The 16,364-nt window shown below is 39.9% G+C and overlaps 8 protein-coding genes across 8 annotated transcripts; 4 read left to right on the top strand and 4 right to left on the bottom strand. All coding sequences in view use genetic code 12, as the record gives it.

Moving 5' to 3' along the window:
- Nucleotides 1–75: 75 nt before the first annotated feature.
- TBF1 (Tbf1p) lies at nucleotides 76–2,304 on the bottom strand (the record flags this gene model as incomplete). Its single annotated transcript, XM_049324892.1, has 1 exon — nucleotides 76–2,304. One exon carries the CDS (start codon nucleotides 2,302–2,304, stop codon nucleotides 76–78), a length of 2,229 nt encoding a protein of 742 aa, XP_049179369.1.
- Nucleotides 2,305–3,664: 1,360 nt separating this feature from the next.
- On the top strand, nucleotides 3,665–5,089 carry UGA1 (4-aminobutyrate transaminase; the record flags this gene model as incomplete). The annotated part of the gene is made up of 1 exon (XM_049324891.1): nucleotides 3,665–5,089. The coding sequence occupies one exon, from the start codon at nucleotides 3,665–3,667 to the stop codon at nucleotides 5,087–5,089; it is 1,425 nt and encodes a 474-aa protein (XP_049179368.1).
- Nucleotides 5,090–5,540: 451 nt separating this feature from the next.
- KGF56_003547 (uncharacterized protein) lies at nucleotides 5,541–6,563 on the top strand (the record flags this gene model as incomplete). Its single annotated transcript, XM_049324890.1, has 1 exon — nucleotides 5,541–6,563. One exon carries the CDS (start codon nucleotides 5,541–5,543, stop codon nucleotides 6,561–6,563), a length of 1,023 nt encoding a protein of 340 aa, XP_049179367.1.
- Nucleotides 6,564–7,530: 967 nt separating this feature from the next.
- On the bottom strand, nucleotides 7,531–8,400 carry KGF56_003546 (uncharacterized protein; the record flags this gene model as incomplete). The annotated part of the gene is made up of 1 exon (XM_049324889.1): nucleotides 7,531–8,400. One exon carries the CDS (start codon nucleotides 8,398–8,400, stop codon nucleotides 7,531–7,533), a length of 870 nt encoding a protein of 289 aa, XP_049179366.1.
- Nucleotides 8,401–8,658: 258 nt separating this feature from the next.
- On the top strand, nucleotides 8,659–9,036 carry VMA7 (H(+)-transporting V1 sector ATPase subunit F; the record flags this gene model as incomplete). Its single annotated transcript, XM_049324888.1, has 1 exon — nucleotides 8,659–9,036. One exon carries the CDS (start codon nucleotides 8,659–8,661, stop codon nucleotides 9,034–9,036), a length of 378 nt encoding a protein of 125 aa, XP_049179365.1.
- Nucleotides 9,037–9,246: 210 nt separating this feature from the next.
- CHS5 (Chs5p) lies at nucleotides 9,247–10,953 on the bottom strand (the record flags this gene model as incomplete). Its single annotated transcript, XM_049324887.1, has 1 exon — nucleotides 9,247–10,953. The coding sequence occupies one exon, from the start codon at nucleotides 10,951–10,953 to the stop codon at nucleotides 9,247–9,249; it is 1,707 nt and encodes a 568-aa protein (XP_049179364.1).
- A 212-nt stretch (nucleotides 10,954–11,165) lies between these two features.
- KGF56_003543 (Rpd3L histone deacetylase complex subunit) lies at nucleotides 11,166–13,160 on the bottom strand (the record flags this gene model as incomplete). The annotated part of the gene is made up of 1 exon (XM_049324885.1): nucleotides 11,166–13,160. The coding sequence occupies one exon, from the start codon at nucleotides 13,158–13,160 to the stop codon at nucleotides 11,166–11,168; it is 1,995 nt and encodes a 664-aa protein (XP_049179363.1).
- A 1,331-nt stretch (nucleotides 13,161–14,491) lies between these two features.
- On the top strand, nucleotides 14,492–15,820 carry KGF56_003542 (uncharacterized protein; the record flags this gene model as incomplete). Its single annotated transcript, XM_049324884.1, has 1 exon — nucleotides 14,492–15,820. One exon carries the CDS (start codon nucleotides 14,492–14,494, stop codon nucleotides 15,818–15,820), a length of 1,329 nt encoding a protein of 442 aa, XP_049179362.1.
- Nucleotides 15,821–16,364: the final 544 nt, after the last annotated feature.

The following is a 16,364-nucleotide window of genomic DNA, read 5'->3' as shown; positions in this document are numbered from 1 at the left end:
TCAAGCAATAGAAACATCCATCTCGGAAGCTTATTTTTGTTTTTCTTTTCTTTTAAATTTATTTCTCACTAAGTTTTAGCTCTTTTCTAGTGTTTGTGTATTGTTATGATTGACAGGGTCCTGTCGTTGATTTTCTTGTTGATTTTGTCTTTGCACATTTGGAATAGGTGCGGCTGCTGTTTTTTCTGCTCTTGAAATACTTCGCTTATACTTATCATCTAGTCCACCAGTAACACTTCTTAAGTAATGAGGTATATCCATTCCGTTCTTCAAATAAAACACTTTCCAGTTTCTTGCCTTGTCCTTAAGCTGAACTTGACTTCTATTTTTCAAACTTTCGTTTATTTTTCCTCCTTTGCCAAATAGGTCTAATATTGCCGACCAATGAGGCCCCTTCAACTCCATGGCATGCTTGAATGCTTTTTCCTCTTCCCTCGTCCATGGTCTCCTTTGACTTGGCTTGTGTCCATTGACCCTAATCTGTTTCTCCCTTATTTCCGATGGGAGTAAATTACTATGGTCCTCATTGCCATTTTCAGCAGTGGTCTGAGAAGACTCTTCATTGGCTCCTCCGCCTCCGCCACTAGTACTACTACTAACAGTATAGTTCATTTGTGCATTGATTCTGTCATATAGTTCTTGACTGCGAAGTGGAGTCTCATCTCTCTTTTCCCGGCTTGGTTTTCCTGATTTACCCCAAATTAAATATCCCATATTCTTTGACACATAATCAAATAAGTCTTTCAAGAACGTGAACCATTTGAAATTCTCAGAAAGTGGTGGCTGTGTTTCTTCTTGGTAATTTAATAAAAACTGCTTTCTCGATTTACACCGCTCAACAAAATCAAGTTCGGTCGGTAATAGCATTGAAACATTTCGTCGTGCTAACAAGATTTCAGCCATGTTGTCAGGTAAGATATCTTCCAATATCTCTTCTCTAGATCGTTCCCCCGCTTCAATGGCCGATATATATGCCTGCGTCTTAAGATCTAGATAAAGCATCGCCTGTGGCTTCAATAGTTTACCTATCCTGTCTCCAATAGCTGAACCTGTTCCTGATTGGATGCTAGTTGCCAACGAAGAAAATGTGTTCTCCGAATAATTCACATCGGATAAACTGTTCTTAGTATCCAAGTCATTGGCTGGACAGAAAATGTCCAAAAATGATTCATTAAGGTAAAAAAACCCAATTTCCATCGTTCCTAGTGTAGCTGCTAAAAAAGTTGCTAAATTCACTTTTCTCAAAGTTGACTCTATACTCTGCTCTTTATTTTTGAATACTTGTGGAGTTACTTCGCCAACATGCCACATTCCAGGTGCAATATGGTCCACGGTTAGAAATGGATCTTCTTCAGAATAAAGCCTTTTTGTAAATTCAAATAACGATGTCAAATCCCGATATGTTGCTCCTTCGGGCCTATCTGGACTGGATGCGAGATCCACGATTTTTTTGTACGAAGAGCTTGCCACGATTCTTAGTAGCTGCGTGGCCAAATTATCCAAGCTGGGCAACGTATTGATGAGCAATTGTATACGTGGGGGTAAGTAGTCGGCAGCTACAATAGGCAAGGGTAGAACAGAAAGGTTTGCCAGGGTGAATATGGCTCTTGTGGGATCAAGGGTCAGATGTTGGTATTGTGAGGAAAGAGACGTATATGCAGCATGAGCAGCATTGGTGTTAAACAATTCAGAGTCCGCAGGTATAGCAGAAGATGAGTAGTTTTTCCGGCCCTGTAGTTGCAGTTGCAGTTGCAGTTGCAGTTGCAGCTGTGACAGTAGATTCTGTTCCTGTTCCTGCAACGGCAGTGACTTTGTGGCATGAGCTGTTGATTGATCACCAAAAGACACCGATTCATTTTTTTCATTTGCATCTGGTTGCTTTAATGATTTGTGTAAGTACAGCTCCTGTTGCTCTTGTTGTTGTTTCAATTGTTTCTGAGCCTGCTGAACGAGTTGGTCCCTGCTGTTGGAGACGTGGTCTTTTTCCTTTTCCTTTGGGCCTTTTTCATCACTCTCATTAGTCCCTTTTTGCTTTAGTTCCTCCAACTCTTTCGAGGTTTGTAGTCCACTAGCTTGTGTCTTTTGTCGTTTTATTAGTCGCTCATCTTCGCCTAAAGACTTTTCGTCCTTGATCTTCTCCTCGGTCAATCCAAAGTCTGCCTGATTGTTTAGCACTTGGGCAACTGCTAATAAACTATGTTCGGTTGTACTAAGGGAAGTATATGACTGTTGTGGCTGCTGCTGCTGTTGTTGTTCTAGTGTCTGTTTGCGTTGCAACTCATCATCAATATTTGCATCTTCCATCTTAATTGTGGATGGTATAAAATAAACTTTCAGTGTACCAGCCCTATGTCCTATCTGATGGACTTTTGTAATAGTATAATGTTTACATTTCTTAATCTTTAATCTCTAGAAAAAAGAAAAATTATTTCAGTTTTTTTTTTTGATGCTTAGCGCCGACACTATCGACACTATGGAGTAAAGCGAGATGGTGGAGCAGTGGAGCAGCACTGACTACTGACACTCTCGAGAGAAGCGAGATACTGGTGCAGTGGAGCAGCACTGACTACTGACACTAGTCGAGAGAATGTAGAGAATGTAGAACTGCCAGAGTATGTGAAATGGAGACTTGAGGGACCAATGCGGCTCTAGTCGAGAAAATGTAAAGAATGTAGAAATGCCAGAGTATATATAATGGAGCCAAGCAGAACAGAGTGACTGATATTAGAGTATGGAGAGGAAAAAGTGTAGTTACCAGAATTGCTTATTGCTTTACTAGTGGAGTAGTTACCTTTGGCTCTGCTAGTGGAGTAGTTACCAGAATTGCTTATTGCTTTACTAGTGGAGTAGTTACCAGAATTGCTTATTGCTTTACAACTGGAGTAGTTACCTTTGGCTCTGCTAGTGGAGTAGTTACCAGAATTGCTTATTGCTTTACAAGTGGAGTAGTTACCTTTGGCTCTGCTAGTGGAGTAGTTACCAGAATTGCTTATTGCTTTACAAGTGGAGTAGTTACCTTTGGCTCTGCTAGTGGAGTAGTTATTTTTCACTCCACTGACGAAAGGTGGGGGGCTATTCAGCTTTAGGACCGTACTAACCGAAAAGTATAAACCTTAATTTACATTGAATTACAAGGTTTCAAAGTTCTAAAGCTCTAAAGAACAAAATGTTTCCCACCAAAAATATATGTGGGCAGTTCGGGAATTTATTCCGCTTCTACAAAATTGAATATACATCATCATAACTCTCTCTCTCTCACTCTTTCTCTATTTCTCTCACTCTCTCTCACTCTCTCTCACTCTCTCTCACTCTCTCTCACTCTTTCTCACACTCTCTCCCACTCTCTCTCTTTCACTCTTTCACTCTCTCTCTTTCACTCTTTCACTCTTCCACTATTTCTCTATTTCTCACTCACTCATACTTTTTTTTCATCCCTCGCTTTCTCTTTCTTCAAAGACATTAGCGCATTTGCCTAATTGGTAACTTTTCCGCTTAAAAAATAATTTCCGCTAAAATAGTTTTTCAGGGATACATCATTAAGTAAAGTATAAAACATCTGTTATATATCCCCCCCATCTTGTCATAAAAATGTCTTTCTGCTAGCAACAACTTCCTTTTCCCGTCATTATAAGGTCATATTGGTAATTAGGGGAGCTTATACATTATGGCAACCGCATCTATCTCCGCTCACTACTTTCCGGAAGAGCCTAAGGAGCCTATTGTTAACACAGCAAGCAACTCCCAATCCAAATCCAAAGAGGCAATTGAAAAATTAAGCAAGAAATTTGATGCTCGTGGTGTTTACTTTGTTGCCGATTATGCTAAATCAATTGGTAACTATATCGCTGATGTAGATGGTAACATGTACTTAGATGTCTATGCACAGATCTCGTCAATTGCATTGGGTTATAATAATCCAGCATTGATTGATGTCGCCAAGTCCGATAAAATGATTAGAGCCATCGTTGATCGTCCAGCATTGGGAAATTTCCCAGGCAATGATTTAGAAGAAATCGTTGGGGACATTTTGAAGGTTGCACCAAAAGGCCAAGATAAGGTGTGGTCTGGATTATCTGGAGCTGATGCTAATGAATTAGCATTTAAAGCTGTATTTTTTTGGTATCAGTCGCAAAAGAGAGGATACAGAGCGGACTTTACGGCACAGGAAATTGAATCCGTTATGAAGAATCAAGCTCCTGGTTCACCAGAGTTGGCCATCTTATCGTTTGAACGTGCTTTCCATGGTCGGTTATTTGCATCCGGTTCAGCCACTTGCTCGAAACCAATTCACAAATTAGATTTACCAGCATTCAAGTGGCCAAAAGCTCAATTCCCATCCTACAAATATCCATTAGAAGACAATGTCGAAGTTAATAAAAAAGAAGACGAAAGATGTTTACAGATTGTTGAAGATTACTTTAAAACTTGGAGTGTCCCAATTGCCGGAATTTTAGTTGAGCCTATTCAGTCAGAAGGTGGTGATAACCACGCCTCGGCAGAATTCTTTCAAGGCTTGAGAGATATCACATTGAAGAATGGCGCTCTTTTGATAATGGATGAAGTGCAGACTGGTGTTGGTGCCACTGGAGTCATGTGGGCTCATGAAAAATTTGATTTACAACCGCCTCCAGATTTAGTCACATTCTCCAAAAAATTTCAGTCGGCAGGATACTTCTTCCACGACCCTGAAATCATACCAAACCTCGCCTATAGACAGTTTTGCACTTGGTGTGGTGATCCAGCAAGAATGATTTTAGCTGGAGGTATTGGTAAGGAAGTTGTCAAGCACAATTTACCAGCACGAGCAGCTCAAGTGGGAGACTACTTGTACCAAAAGTTGGAAGCTTTGCAACAAAAGTATCCAAAATACTTGCGTGACTTGAGAGGTAAAGATAGAGCTACTTTTATTGCATGGTCTTTGGAAAATAGCGCAACAAGAAACAAATTTTTGAGTGATATGAAGAATGCAGGTATCAATATTGGTGGCTGTGCTGAAGACTCTGTTAGATTGAGGCCAACATTAGTCTTTGAAGAAAAGCACGCCGATATACTTGTTGCCGCTATTGAAAAAGTTTTGTCAACCTACTAAATATATCTCTCTCCAATAACTATATTTGCAATGTAACGCACGTATTGTCTTAACCCAGTAATTGTACAAAATAACAAATGTATTTAACATTTCACATTTCTCTCATTTTTCTTTGCTACATTGTAGAGGTGTGGGCAGAAATCGACACTATCGAGCAGAGCTAGTAAGTACTGCAACACTATCTCGCTCTGCTCCATAGTGGCCCTCATCGAATCTCCAAAACTTTATTTCTTTTTTTTTTCACCCCAGATTCCACCAAAGAGAAGGGGGAAAAAAAAACACATCAATTTCTCGGATCGGATTAGAGAAATCAATTTTTCACTTTTTCTTTTTAGATTCGTTACCCCAACTTCATTCAAAAGAGGCTTTTAGTGAAAGCTTCAGTTAGGCAGAAACCTTTTCCCCCTTTTTCCCACTCCTTTTTTATTTATTTTTTTTTTTGCTTTGGCTGATGGAGAATTACAAATTGCCGGGAGCATATCATTCACAGCTATATATTGATATCAAGAGACTTATAAAGAAGGATTCCAATGCGTCGTTTCTAGCTGGCGGGGTAGCGGGCGCAGTTTCAAGAACTGTAGTGTCTCCCTTTGAAAGGGCCAAGATCTTGTTACAATTACAAGGTCCCGGGTCAAAACATGCATACAATGGGATGTTCTCAACAATCGCCAAAATGTATCGAGAAGAAGGATGGCGTGGGTTATTGCGAGGCAACATGCTCAACTGTATTCGGATATTCCCATACAGTGCTGTTCAATTTGCGGTATTTGAAGAATGCAAACACTTGATTTTTACCTACTGGAGGAAGCCTAGTTTGGCGGCTGCCGGGGCCGGGACTGGGACTGTGACTGGGACTGGTGTTGCTCAACTAACAGCGGGTGAAAGGTTATTTGCAGGCTCTATGGCAGGCGCAATCTCGGTTGCAGCGACATACCCTTTAGACTTGGTACGAGCAAGGATTACGGTTCAAACAGCATCCTTGGACAAGCTCATAAAGGGAAAACTAGTTGAGCCGCCATCAGTGTGGAAAACTTTAGAGGAAGTTTATAAGCATGAAGGTGGCATTCTTGCTTTATATCGAGGTATAGTACCTACGACTATGGGAGTAGCGCCATATGTTGCCATAAACTTTGCATTATATGAGAGACTACGAGAATACATGGACGAGTCACCACAAGATTTCTCAAACCCTATCTGGAAGTTATCTGCCGGAGCGTTCAGTTCATTTGTTGGCGGTGTCCTAATATATCCCTTGGACGTTTTAAGAAAAAGATTTCAAGTCGCAAACATGGCTGGTGGAGAACTAGGATTTCAATATAAGTCAGTAACACATGCATTATACTCCATGTTCAAGCACGAGGGGTTTTTTGGCGCTTATAAGGGATTAACTGCCAATCTATATAAAATCGTTCCATCGATGGCCGTTAGTTGGTTGTGCTATGATACCCTCAAAGACTGGCTCAAAAATTGGTAACCCTTACAATAGTAGCGAGCGAAGCAAGCTAGTGTCACTCTCCTCAAGTACCACCAAAAATTGGTAACCCTTACAATAGTAGCGAGCGAAGAGAGCTAGTGTCGCTCTCTCCAGCTACTATGGCTCTCTCCAAGTACAGCCAAAAATTGTTTAGACAAATATATAAAGACAACAACAAGACAATAGAAAGCTAGAAAGATTATAGACCAATAAATATCATTCCAGTAAATAGCCCAAAGTGGCTCAAGCGGCGTCCCTCCCCCCCCCCCTCCATAATAGGCCTTTCTTGTTTCTCTTACATATTAAATCAGATGGTTGGTCCTGTATATAACAAACAACCAACCAAAAAACCAGTAATAAAAATTCATCGCTCAAAGCAGAAGAAAAAAAATGATTGGAATTAATACTACAAGAGTTCACAAGTTTATAAGTGATACAAGTTTAGTCCTTCATATATTCACCGCACACGAGAGAGGTTATTACCAGAATGCACGCATCCAGAGTTTTATTGAATACTGCTAGGAATATTAAGCCAAAGATGACATATCCCGTGGAGATGACTCCCCTTTTTGTAGTTGTCGGAGTTGCTATTGCTTCAGGTTGTTTCTTTACATATAGACATTTCCAGTACGACAAGGAATTGAGATTGTGGAAGAACCCCAATTTATCAGAGTTGGACAGTGTATTGGATAAAGCCGAGAGAGAAAACAAGTGAAGGTGAGGGGAAACTAGGATCAATTGCAAAAAGGACCTTTTACTTCAACCTCCACCAACCAGATTTGCTTGATTGCGCACATTACGTGTAGTTGGAAAGCAAACTCGTCTCTTTCTCCTCCCCCCCAGATTTTCTTTTTTTAATTGTCCTTTACAGGTTTTGTTTTGTCTGTTTATGAATATACGTTCAATGAATTTTTTTTTTCATATATACATGGAAGAGACCCCAAAATCTTCTAATGAAATTTCTATATTAACTTAATGACGACTGAATCCTACTTTCATGCTCATTTTCAATATTTGTAAAGTAATCAGTCACCTCGGGAGTTTGATCTAGGTTGTCGATTGCTCTTAAAAACCCCTTTGAATGCTCCTCTGGAAATTGTACTTGTACGTCTTTCTCGGCAAGGTACCTCACAGTTGAGTCATGTAGTTTGTATCCCTTTGAAGTTAGCTGATTGCAGATGCTATAGATATCTCCAGGCTCGCATATTAAACGGTATACCTTATGTTTCAAATTCGGCTTAAAATCATCATCAAGATCCAATTCCTCAAAGTCATCCGCACCCAACTCCAAGGCAAGTTCAAGCACTTCATCTGAGGACTGGTTATCTCCATCTTTTCCTGGTTTAAACAAGATTTCCCCCTTTTTAGAAAACATGTAGTTACAGGGACTCATCGACGCTGAAAAATATGCCAATGCCGTCTTTACCCTCATTATTGTTCTTGCTTTGTTGTCTGTGAGGGCAGCAACAATAATCGCAACACCACCGGGACCTATAAATTCGTAGCTAACCTCGTTTTGAATTGCCGATCCCTCAATCTCTCCGGCACCTCTCTTGATAGCATTCTGTACAACTTGCTTTGAAACATTCAACTTTTTCGCCTTTTCCAAAAGCAGCTCTAATGTTGCATTTCCTTCTTTGCCACCAGTTCGTACACAACTCTCTATTCTAGTTACCATAAATGTTGCTTCCTTGGATTTTTTAGCATCATTTTTGGCCTTATCATGTTTGATGTTGGCCCATTTCGAATGGCCCGCAAATCTAAGACCGAGGCGTTGTGTGACAAAAATTGGACTAACAGATCGTTGCATTAGCAGCTGCCACCCTGGTCGTATCATCTTCTTCTAAAATAGCTTGTAACTAGACTGGTGAAAACTTGCAATTATTATCGTGAAGAATTCTGAAATTTTTCATTCGATATTGGTACCAAAAAAAAAAAGAAAAGAAAAAAAAAAGAAAGGAAGGAAAACAAAGTAGGCGTATGTGAAGATAGCTCCAAAGAAAGTTTTAAAGATAGCTCCTACAACTGTGTTACTACCATCACCGCCTCTTGCATCTCCTCCCTATATCTTTTGCATTGATACATATATATAATAATGAGTTCTGGAAGTGAGGCATTGGCCGAACGGAAGTTAATTGCTACAATTGCTGATGAGGATACAGTAACTGGATTACTTCTAGCAGGAATTGGACAAGTTTCGAACGAGCCAGGTAAAAGTACCAATTTTTTAACCGTCATACCGGGAAAGACAACTACAGACGATATTGATGAGGCATTCGACACTTTTACAAAGGACAGGAATGATATCGCTATTTTGCTAATCAACCAGCACTTGGCGGATTTGATAAGGTATAAAGTTGATGGCTATACAAACGCCTTCCCGGCAATTTTGGAGATTCCTTCGAAAGACCACCCTTATGATCCAGAGAAGGATTCAATCTTGAAAAAGGTAAGGAGGTTATTTGGTGAGTGAGTAAGTTTCCTGTTTTAAATTATATGACATTTTCCAGTTCTTTCCAGTTCCGCTTTAGAGATGTGTTTCTACGTAGGGAGGGAGAGTATTCAAATTAGCTCGTATTTCTACTTAGGCAAGGAGTATTCAGATTAGCTCATATTTCTATTTAGGCAAGGAGTATTCAGATTAGCTCATATTTCTACTTAGGCAAGGATTATTCAAATTAGCTCATGTTTCCTTTACATTGTTCTTCTTTTTCTTATTTTTCTTTTTCTTACCAGAACTGCTTTCGGGTTGGCTTGACTGCTCTTTTGGCTCATCCTCATTGTTATCATCCTCTTTGTCATCAACGTCAACGTCAACGTCAACTTTTTCCTTGATTTCTTCACCAGCGACGTTGACTGCTGCTTCTTCTTCTTCTCCTTTAACAATTTCCTTATTCAAGTTTTCACTTGAATGATCCTTCTTTTCAAAAGCCTCTTGAATATCTTTTTGGTGGTTTTCAGTGTCAGTTGATATATTGATGACATCCACATGATACTTAACCAGATCAGTATCAAATGCATCATTAATGTCTTTCTTGACCTCTTCTGACTTTACTTTGGTTTTTTCAAGTTCCTCGGGCTGGATATCATTACTTGACTGAGTTACCGCATCTGAAGTAGAAGCTGGCTCTAAGTTTTCCCCTTCTCTGGATTCTGGTACTTGTGAATCTGTGTTTTTGTTTAAATCTTTGCTCACTTCAATTGCATTTTGTTTGGATACATTAGCTTCTTCGCTAACTTGGGAGGGCTCTATAGCGTCAGCACTTTGAACAACCGCTGCTGCTCCTGCTCTCGCTGCATCTGTACCCGCTACATCACCTGGTGTAGTAGTACTCTCCGATTCACCTGAACGTATACCATCACTAACAGGTGACTTTTCATTGATTCCACTGGTTGTATTACCATTTTCGCTTACACTTTCATTATAAGCTGTAGTTTCTTCTCCAACTTTTCCATCCTTCTTTTCTGATACGGTCTCCTTCTCTCCCCCCAGATCTGATACCGCGGTAGAATTATGTGCCTTCTCAGGTACGCTGCTTTGTTCATTTTTTTTCACACGAGTGGTATCAGCCCAATAATTTTTCGCAAACAAGTCTGGCAAAACACACTCTTTGACATAAAAATCACGAACACCAACTATCCTTCTTTCTCTTTCACACGCTTTTAACCATTCGGGTCTTATTATTGGAATATTCATTTCATTCGCCTTGATGTATTCTGGGTTTTGTTTGTTTTCCCTTGTACACAAATAATGCGTCGTGTCGACTTTCACCTGATCCTGCGCAGGATGTTTTGCACCCATATTCTTCAACGCATCTTCGATGTCCTGCCTTGAGAACGGGTCATTAGGACTCAAATCCCCAATGCAAACGGTGATTCCAGATAAATTGGTCATCTTGTGAGTATTCACCTCGATTTCTTGACTCATAAACGTGCCAGCAGAGGTGTCCAACCTCAATTGAAACTTAAACATCTTGTCTACTGGTAATCCTGACAATTTAGACGTTTTATTGGTCAATGGTTGCGGTATCGAGCCCAACTTCTTTCCATCCTTAAACAAGATCAAGTTTCTCAAACTCGATGTGCCCAACTCTAAAGGATCCCACTCTAAAACGCATGAAGTTTGAGTAATATTCTTGACCTTTAAGTTGGGAGCTTTTGGCGCATGTGTAGCAAAGGTTTGATAGATCTCATCTTGGATGCTTTGAAAATGAAGCAGTTCTTCCTTCTCGCTTTCAAAGTCTTGATCACACTTGATTTTGACTATCGACCCAGCTTTAACTCCATTGGGAAGCAAGATGGTTGGAAATTCAATCAAATGATGATCTTTGGTTAGCAATAGCGCCAAAGAAGCGTCTAACTTTCCTACTGTCAAGGAAACCTCAACCATAACTTTCCTGGTACCTTAAATACTCACCGTTTATTCAATCCCATAGGAACAAAAACTCATAAAAATTTCACTTACGTAATTTTTCAAGTCGACAAGGTAGCGATGCCCATTGTAAAAATTAAACAAACAAGAATTACTTTGAACAATGATGAAAAGAGATGTTGAGATGAAAAGTATATCCTCCCCCCCAAAAAAAAAGAAAGAATCATTATCTATGTACGTATACCCATTGCCCTCAAGTCTTCATTGATTTCTTCGTCGCTGGCTTTTCTCAACAATAGCTCCTGTGGCATAGGATCATTCGTTTCAAGAGCCATAGACGAGGAGACAATAGCAGATGGAAACCCACAAAATTCAATCAATCCATTCAATATACCCAATTGTTCGTTCAAATTGTTCCGCTGTTGGACCAATTCCACTATAGCGTTTTGCTTTATGATTTTCTTTGTCTTTGGTGCTGAGTTGCTTATGATGTCTGTAAATGCAGCGTGTCCACTGTCCACGTTTAGTGTGCTCGACGGTATAGCTGCATAATTAAAATCGGGAACAATCTGATCTAATTGGTTTCGTTCTTTGTTGATCTTGTACCACATCGATGTCGTCTCGGTTATCATTTTATTTTTGCAGCCCATAATATTCTTGAGAAAGTCTTGGTGAATAGATGTTCGTGTAGCTAGCGTCTCCTTGTCAATGCATTTGAGTTTATAGGATAGGTTTGAATTAGCCAAGTTTATACTATCCTGGTAGAATCCGTTTATCTTGTAATATATCTTGGAGAGCTCGGGATGCGACCCTTCAAGACATAATTGCAATTCTTTCTCTAGTAGGGATAGTTTATCTTCGTATATCTTATCTCGAACTTCTGCAAAGCAAGTTTCTATAGCAATTAGTCCTTCAATCGCCAATTGCCTCTGTTCATTAAGATCAATATTATTCTCCTCAGCGGTAGCGGCTTTCTGATCGGTGCTTTCCTTTTCATTTTCAACGCTTATTGCGTCTTTGTTGGTAGTTAGTTTATTCTCTGAAGCTTTATCGAGGTCGTTTGTCATCTTGAAAGTCGTCGTTTCGTTGCCTTCGTCGTCCTCGGCATCAGCATCAGCATCGTCCTCATCCTCATCCTCATCCTCGTCCTCGTCCTCGTCCTCTTCTTCATCCTCGGCTTCGGCTCCGTTATCTTCCTCATCTTGAGGTATTCGCTTCGACAAATTTTCGTGCTCTTCTTCAATATCGTCTTCATTTTCGATGACATCTGATCGACTCAATTTACCATTTTTACTATCTTTACTCAGCGTCTCCTTTCCATTTTCAATCTCTATCAGTGTGTTGTTTGCATTCCCATTCAATACCTTTTGCCTCTTGTGGTTATCTATCAAAGAACTTTTATCTTTATCATCTTCACCATCATCTTCATTTTCATCATAATCAAGTGCTGTTCGTTTGCGTATTATCGCCGAGTTTGTCAGCTCATCCTCATTATGCTCATTGCTAGTCGACACTCTTTCACCATCCTCCTCTTCGTTATCTATTTCCTTCAGCTTTGCAAGTTCTGTTAGCTGGGACAATTTTTGCAAATCGGTTACTCTTGGTATACTATCAGAATCTCCTTCTTCATCCAAGAAATCCATTCTATCAGTCTCGGCTTCTGATTGATCGTCGCCCAATTCACTCAATTCTGAGCTTTCATAACTGTCTCTTCTTCGAATAGTGTCACTTTTATTGTTTGCCATTTCATTAGTGTGCGTCTCCGCTTTCACTTTTGTTGTTCTGATTTCTTCTTCATTGTCTGAAGGAGATTTACTATGAGTTTGTTGCCTAGCAACTTGTCGACCATTCTCATCTCCCGAGTTTTTAATCACTTCATCTGAAATTGTTTGCATATCTGCGTCCAAATTAAAATCTTGTTCACGTAACGACAACTCAAAAGGCGGCGGTGATGTTGCAATATCCGTCAATGGGGATTCTTTGTTCATGGTGGTGAGATTTGCCTCCTCGACATCTACATTGTCGATATGCTCATGCTCATGCTCATGCTCATGCTCATGCTCCTGTTTGTGGTCACGCTCTTGATCACGCTGTTGTAAATGTGCCCCGTTGTTGAAAACTGCATTTATTTTGTCCACCATATCTTCCGCCAGCATTGAGGGCGATAATGGCGCTGTGGTCTTGACAGGTTCTAGAAGTCGTACTTCTGTCTTGGTATCCTCCATCTTTTCCTTAAAATCGGCAATTATTATCAAGTTCAAGCGCACACGGGTATGGTATTAGAGTCTCCTCAATAGTAGAAAGCCCAGTTTTCTTTTTTTATATTAAAAGTATCTCTCTATCTCGTGGAGTGTTTGAGGAAAACTTCAAAATATCTATGATGATTTTTTAACCTGCTCTATTCACTCTGCTTAATCTGCTCTCTTTGGAACCACAGCTCTCTTTTGACTAAAATATACCTCTGTTCTCGCGACAGCCAAAAAAAAAATTGTAAAAGCCTTAAATACTACGTCTTCTTGACTTTTATCCTCGTACACTGGATGTGCTAGCAAAACCTAGTTTTGTAAGAAAACTGTTATAATTGTTGTCTTCTCCTAGGTATTAAAGTAAATACAAAATTACTGTGCGAGAAGTTCAATGTGAGAGATCCACAAAGCTGGAACAGAAAAAAAAAAAAATGATGGATTGGTAGCGACCAATCGGAGCTAAATAACCTTTCAACTGAGAGATGGCATAAATTACAAGCCGTGGGAATATAGATACTATCGAGCAGAGCGAGATAGTGTCGATAGTGTTGATAGTGATGGCTAGTCAGTGCTGCCCCACTATCGAGCAGAGCGAGATAGTGTCTGCTTAACAATGACAATTAGTCAGTGCTGCTCCACTATCGACACTACTAAAGGAGAACAAGTAAGAGAGAAGAAACCCATCAATTTCAAAAGATTAGTTTTTCTTCTAATTAGGGGAAATGAACAGAAATCTACAAGTCGCTAATTCAACAGTCAATTTGCAAAAAAAGAGTAATGTTATTCTCACGACATTATTGAGCTCCACTATCGAGCTCCACTATCGAGCGAAGCGAGATAGTGGAGCAGCACTGACTAGCCGTCACTATCAACACTATCGACACTATCTCTCTCTGCTCGATAGAAGAGCAGCACTGACTAGTCTATAGAGAGAAGAGAGAGTAGATATAGACTATCTCGCTTTGCTCGATAGTCTATAGCGCTCTGCCCAAACGCTTCTAATAGGAATTTCCCCTATTAAAAGATACCCTTACAGCTTATTACTATTTCGCTACAGGTTCTCTCAACTTTTAAATACTTCTTCCCCCCCCTCCCCCGTGTTCCTTCTCCTCTATAGTGTATGTGGCATCTAGTGTTGCTCCACTATCAAACTATTGGTGGCAGCTAGTGTGCTCCACTATCTCGCTCTGCTCGATAGTGTCTCTGCTCCTGGTTTGAGCCGCACACAATTTTTTTTTCTCCTTCAAATCGAGCTCATCTCAAAGATCATTTAGTAAGTGAGTCCTTCAATTTTTAACTTTTGGTATCAAATGTCTGGGTTTGCTTCATTATTTGGCAATGTTGAAAGCCAAAATGACCTGTCTGTGGAAAAGTTGTTCCAAAACGCAGCCGATGGGCCAATTTCGAAGGATCAAATAAGCTATAAACCTAGAACAATTGTAAATATTCCTAATCAAGGGAAGAGGAGATTTCAACAAGTGTCAGAAAATCAAGATGAAACTAAAGAAGAGGGACATTTGGAAGAGGGGGAGGATATTAAAGAGGATGATATTGAAGAGGAAGACAAGTCTCTTGATCATCATAAATCTAAGAAATCTAGAAAAAACCACGAAAATGATGATTTAGAAGCAAAATATTTTGAAAAAGTGATGAAAGATGATGAGGATGAAGAAGCCACACCACTGAAAGAAGAAAAAGAAGAAGAAGAAGAGGAAGCAAAAGAGATTTCTAAAACGGTGACAGAAGTTAACGAGAAACCCGTTTCCTCGTCTACTGCCGCCAGCGAGGCAGAAAAGGCAACTAGAACAATCTTTGTAGGAAATGTTCCAAGCCAGGTACTAAAATCGAAACCATTGTTTAAAGCATTTAAAAAAATATTCAAAGAGTATGGTAAAATCGAGTCCGTTAGGTTTCGGTCGATATCGTTTGCCGATAATCTTCCAAAAAAAGTCTCCTTTGTCAAGAAAAACTTGCATGAATCAAGAGATTCCGTTAACGCTTATATTGTATATGCTGAAGAAGAGCATTCACTCGAAGCATCAAAACAAGCAAATGGTACAGTTTTTGAAAGCCACCATTTAAGAGTCGACCATGTGACCCAATCGGCACCAAGGGACAACAAGAGGACAATTTTTGTAGGGAACTTGGACTTTGAAGAACAAGAAGAGAATTTGTGGAGATACTTTAATGAAAAATTGGACAATGACGTTAAGTCTGTAAGAATTGTGCGCGACCCCAAAACCAATTTGGGAAGGGGTTTTGCTTTGGTACAGTTTAAAGATTCTTTATCTGTGAATAAAGCGTTGATGTTGAACGATAAACCAATGGATATTATGGTACCAGGAGACAAGAAAAAAACACCGCGCAAATTACGTATAACGAGAACAAAGAATGATAAATCAAACGTTTCGAAAATTGGTGAAAAACTTGGAAACAAGAAAAATAATGGTGCTCGTGTCAAGGGACACGGCTCAAACATGCCCATTGAAGGTGAAAGAGCTAGAAAAGGTGCTAAAATCAAGGGTATAAAGGGGTTAAAGACGGGGAAGGTGAAGAAACCTAGAATAAGAGAACGGTCTACAAAATTTAAGAATGAGAGAAATTCAATGCAAAAGGAAGTTGAAGCTGGGAAAAAGTAGTTGATTAGCAGAAGCTAGGAAAAAGTAGTTGATAAGCAGAAGCTAGGAAATAGTAGTTGATAAGCAGAAGCTAGGAAATAGTAGTTGATAAGCTTTGTTGAGCTCAGTTGTGTAGTCAACCCCATCTAGCTTTTTCTTTTAATTCCTTTGTCATTGAGCAAAAATCAGTAGCAATTGTTTGTATTGTAAAGATGCTAATAATCAGTAGTGGCAGCTGGTGTGCTCCACTATCGAGCAGAGCGAGATAGTGTCGATAGCCCTATACAGCCACACATTGCCTTATATTTTTTCTTTTTTTCCCGTGAGCATAAGTCTCTTTATTACACTGAAGCGCAAACTCGATCTGTATATTCGCAACTGTCCCTAGTCAGTGTGCTCCACTATCGAGCGGAGCGAGATAGTGGAGCATTTTAACATCGCTATTCAAACCCGTGTCACTAGTCAGTGGGACTATCTCGCTTTGCTCGATAGTGGAGCATCTTAACATCGCTATTCAGTGTGCTCCACTATCTCGCTCTGCTCGATAGTGGTTAGTGTTGCCCGA

This window comes from Candida oxycetoniae (genome assembly GCF_023343755.2).
Source record: "Candida oxycetoniae strain CBS 10844 chromosome Unknown scaffold31, whole genome shotgun sequence".
Lineage (NCBI taxonomy): Eukaryota > Fungi > Ascomycota > Pichiomycetes > Serinales > Debaryomycetaceae > Lodderomyces > Lodderomyces oxycetoniae.
This window is presented reverse-complemented; position numbering and strand designations above follow the sequence as displayed.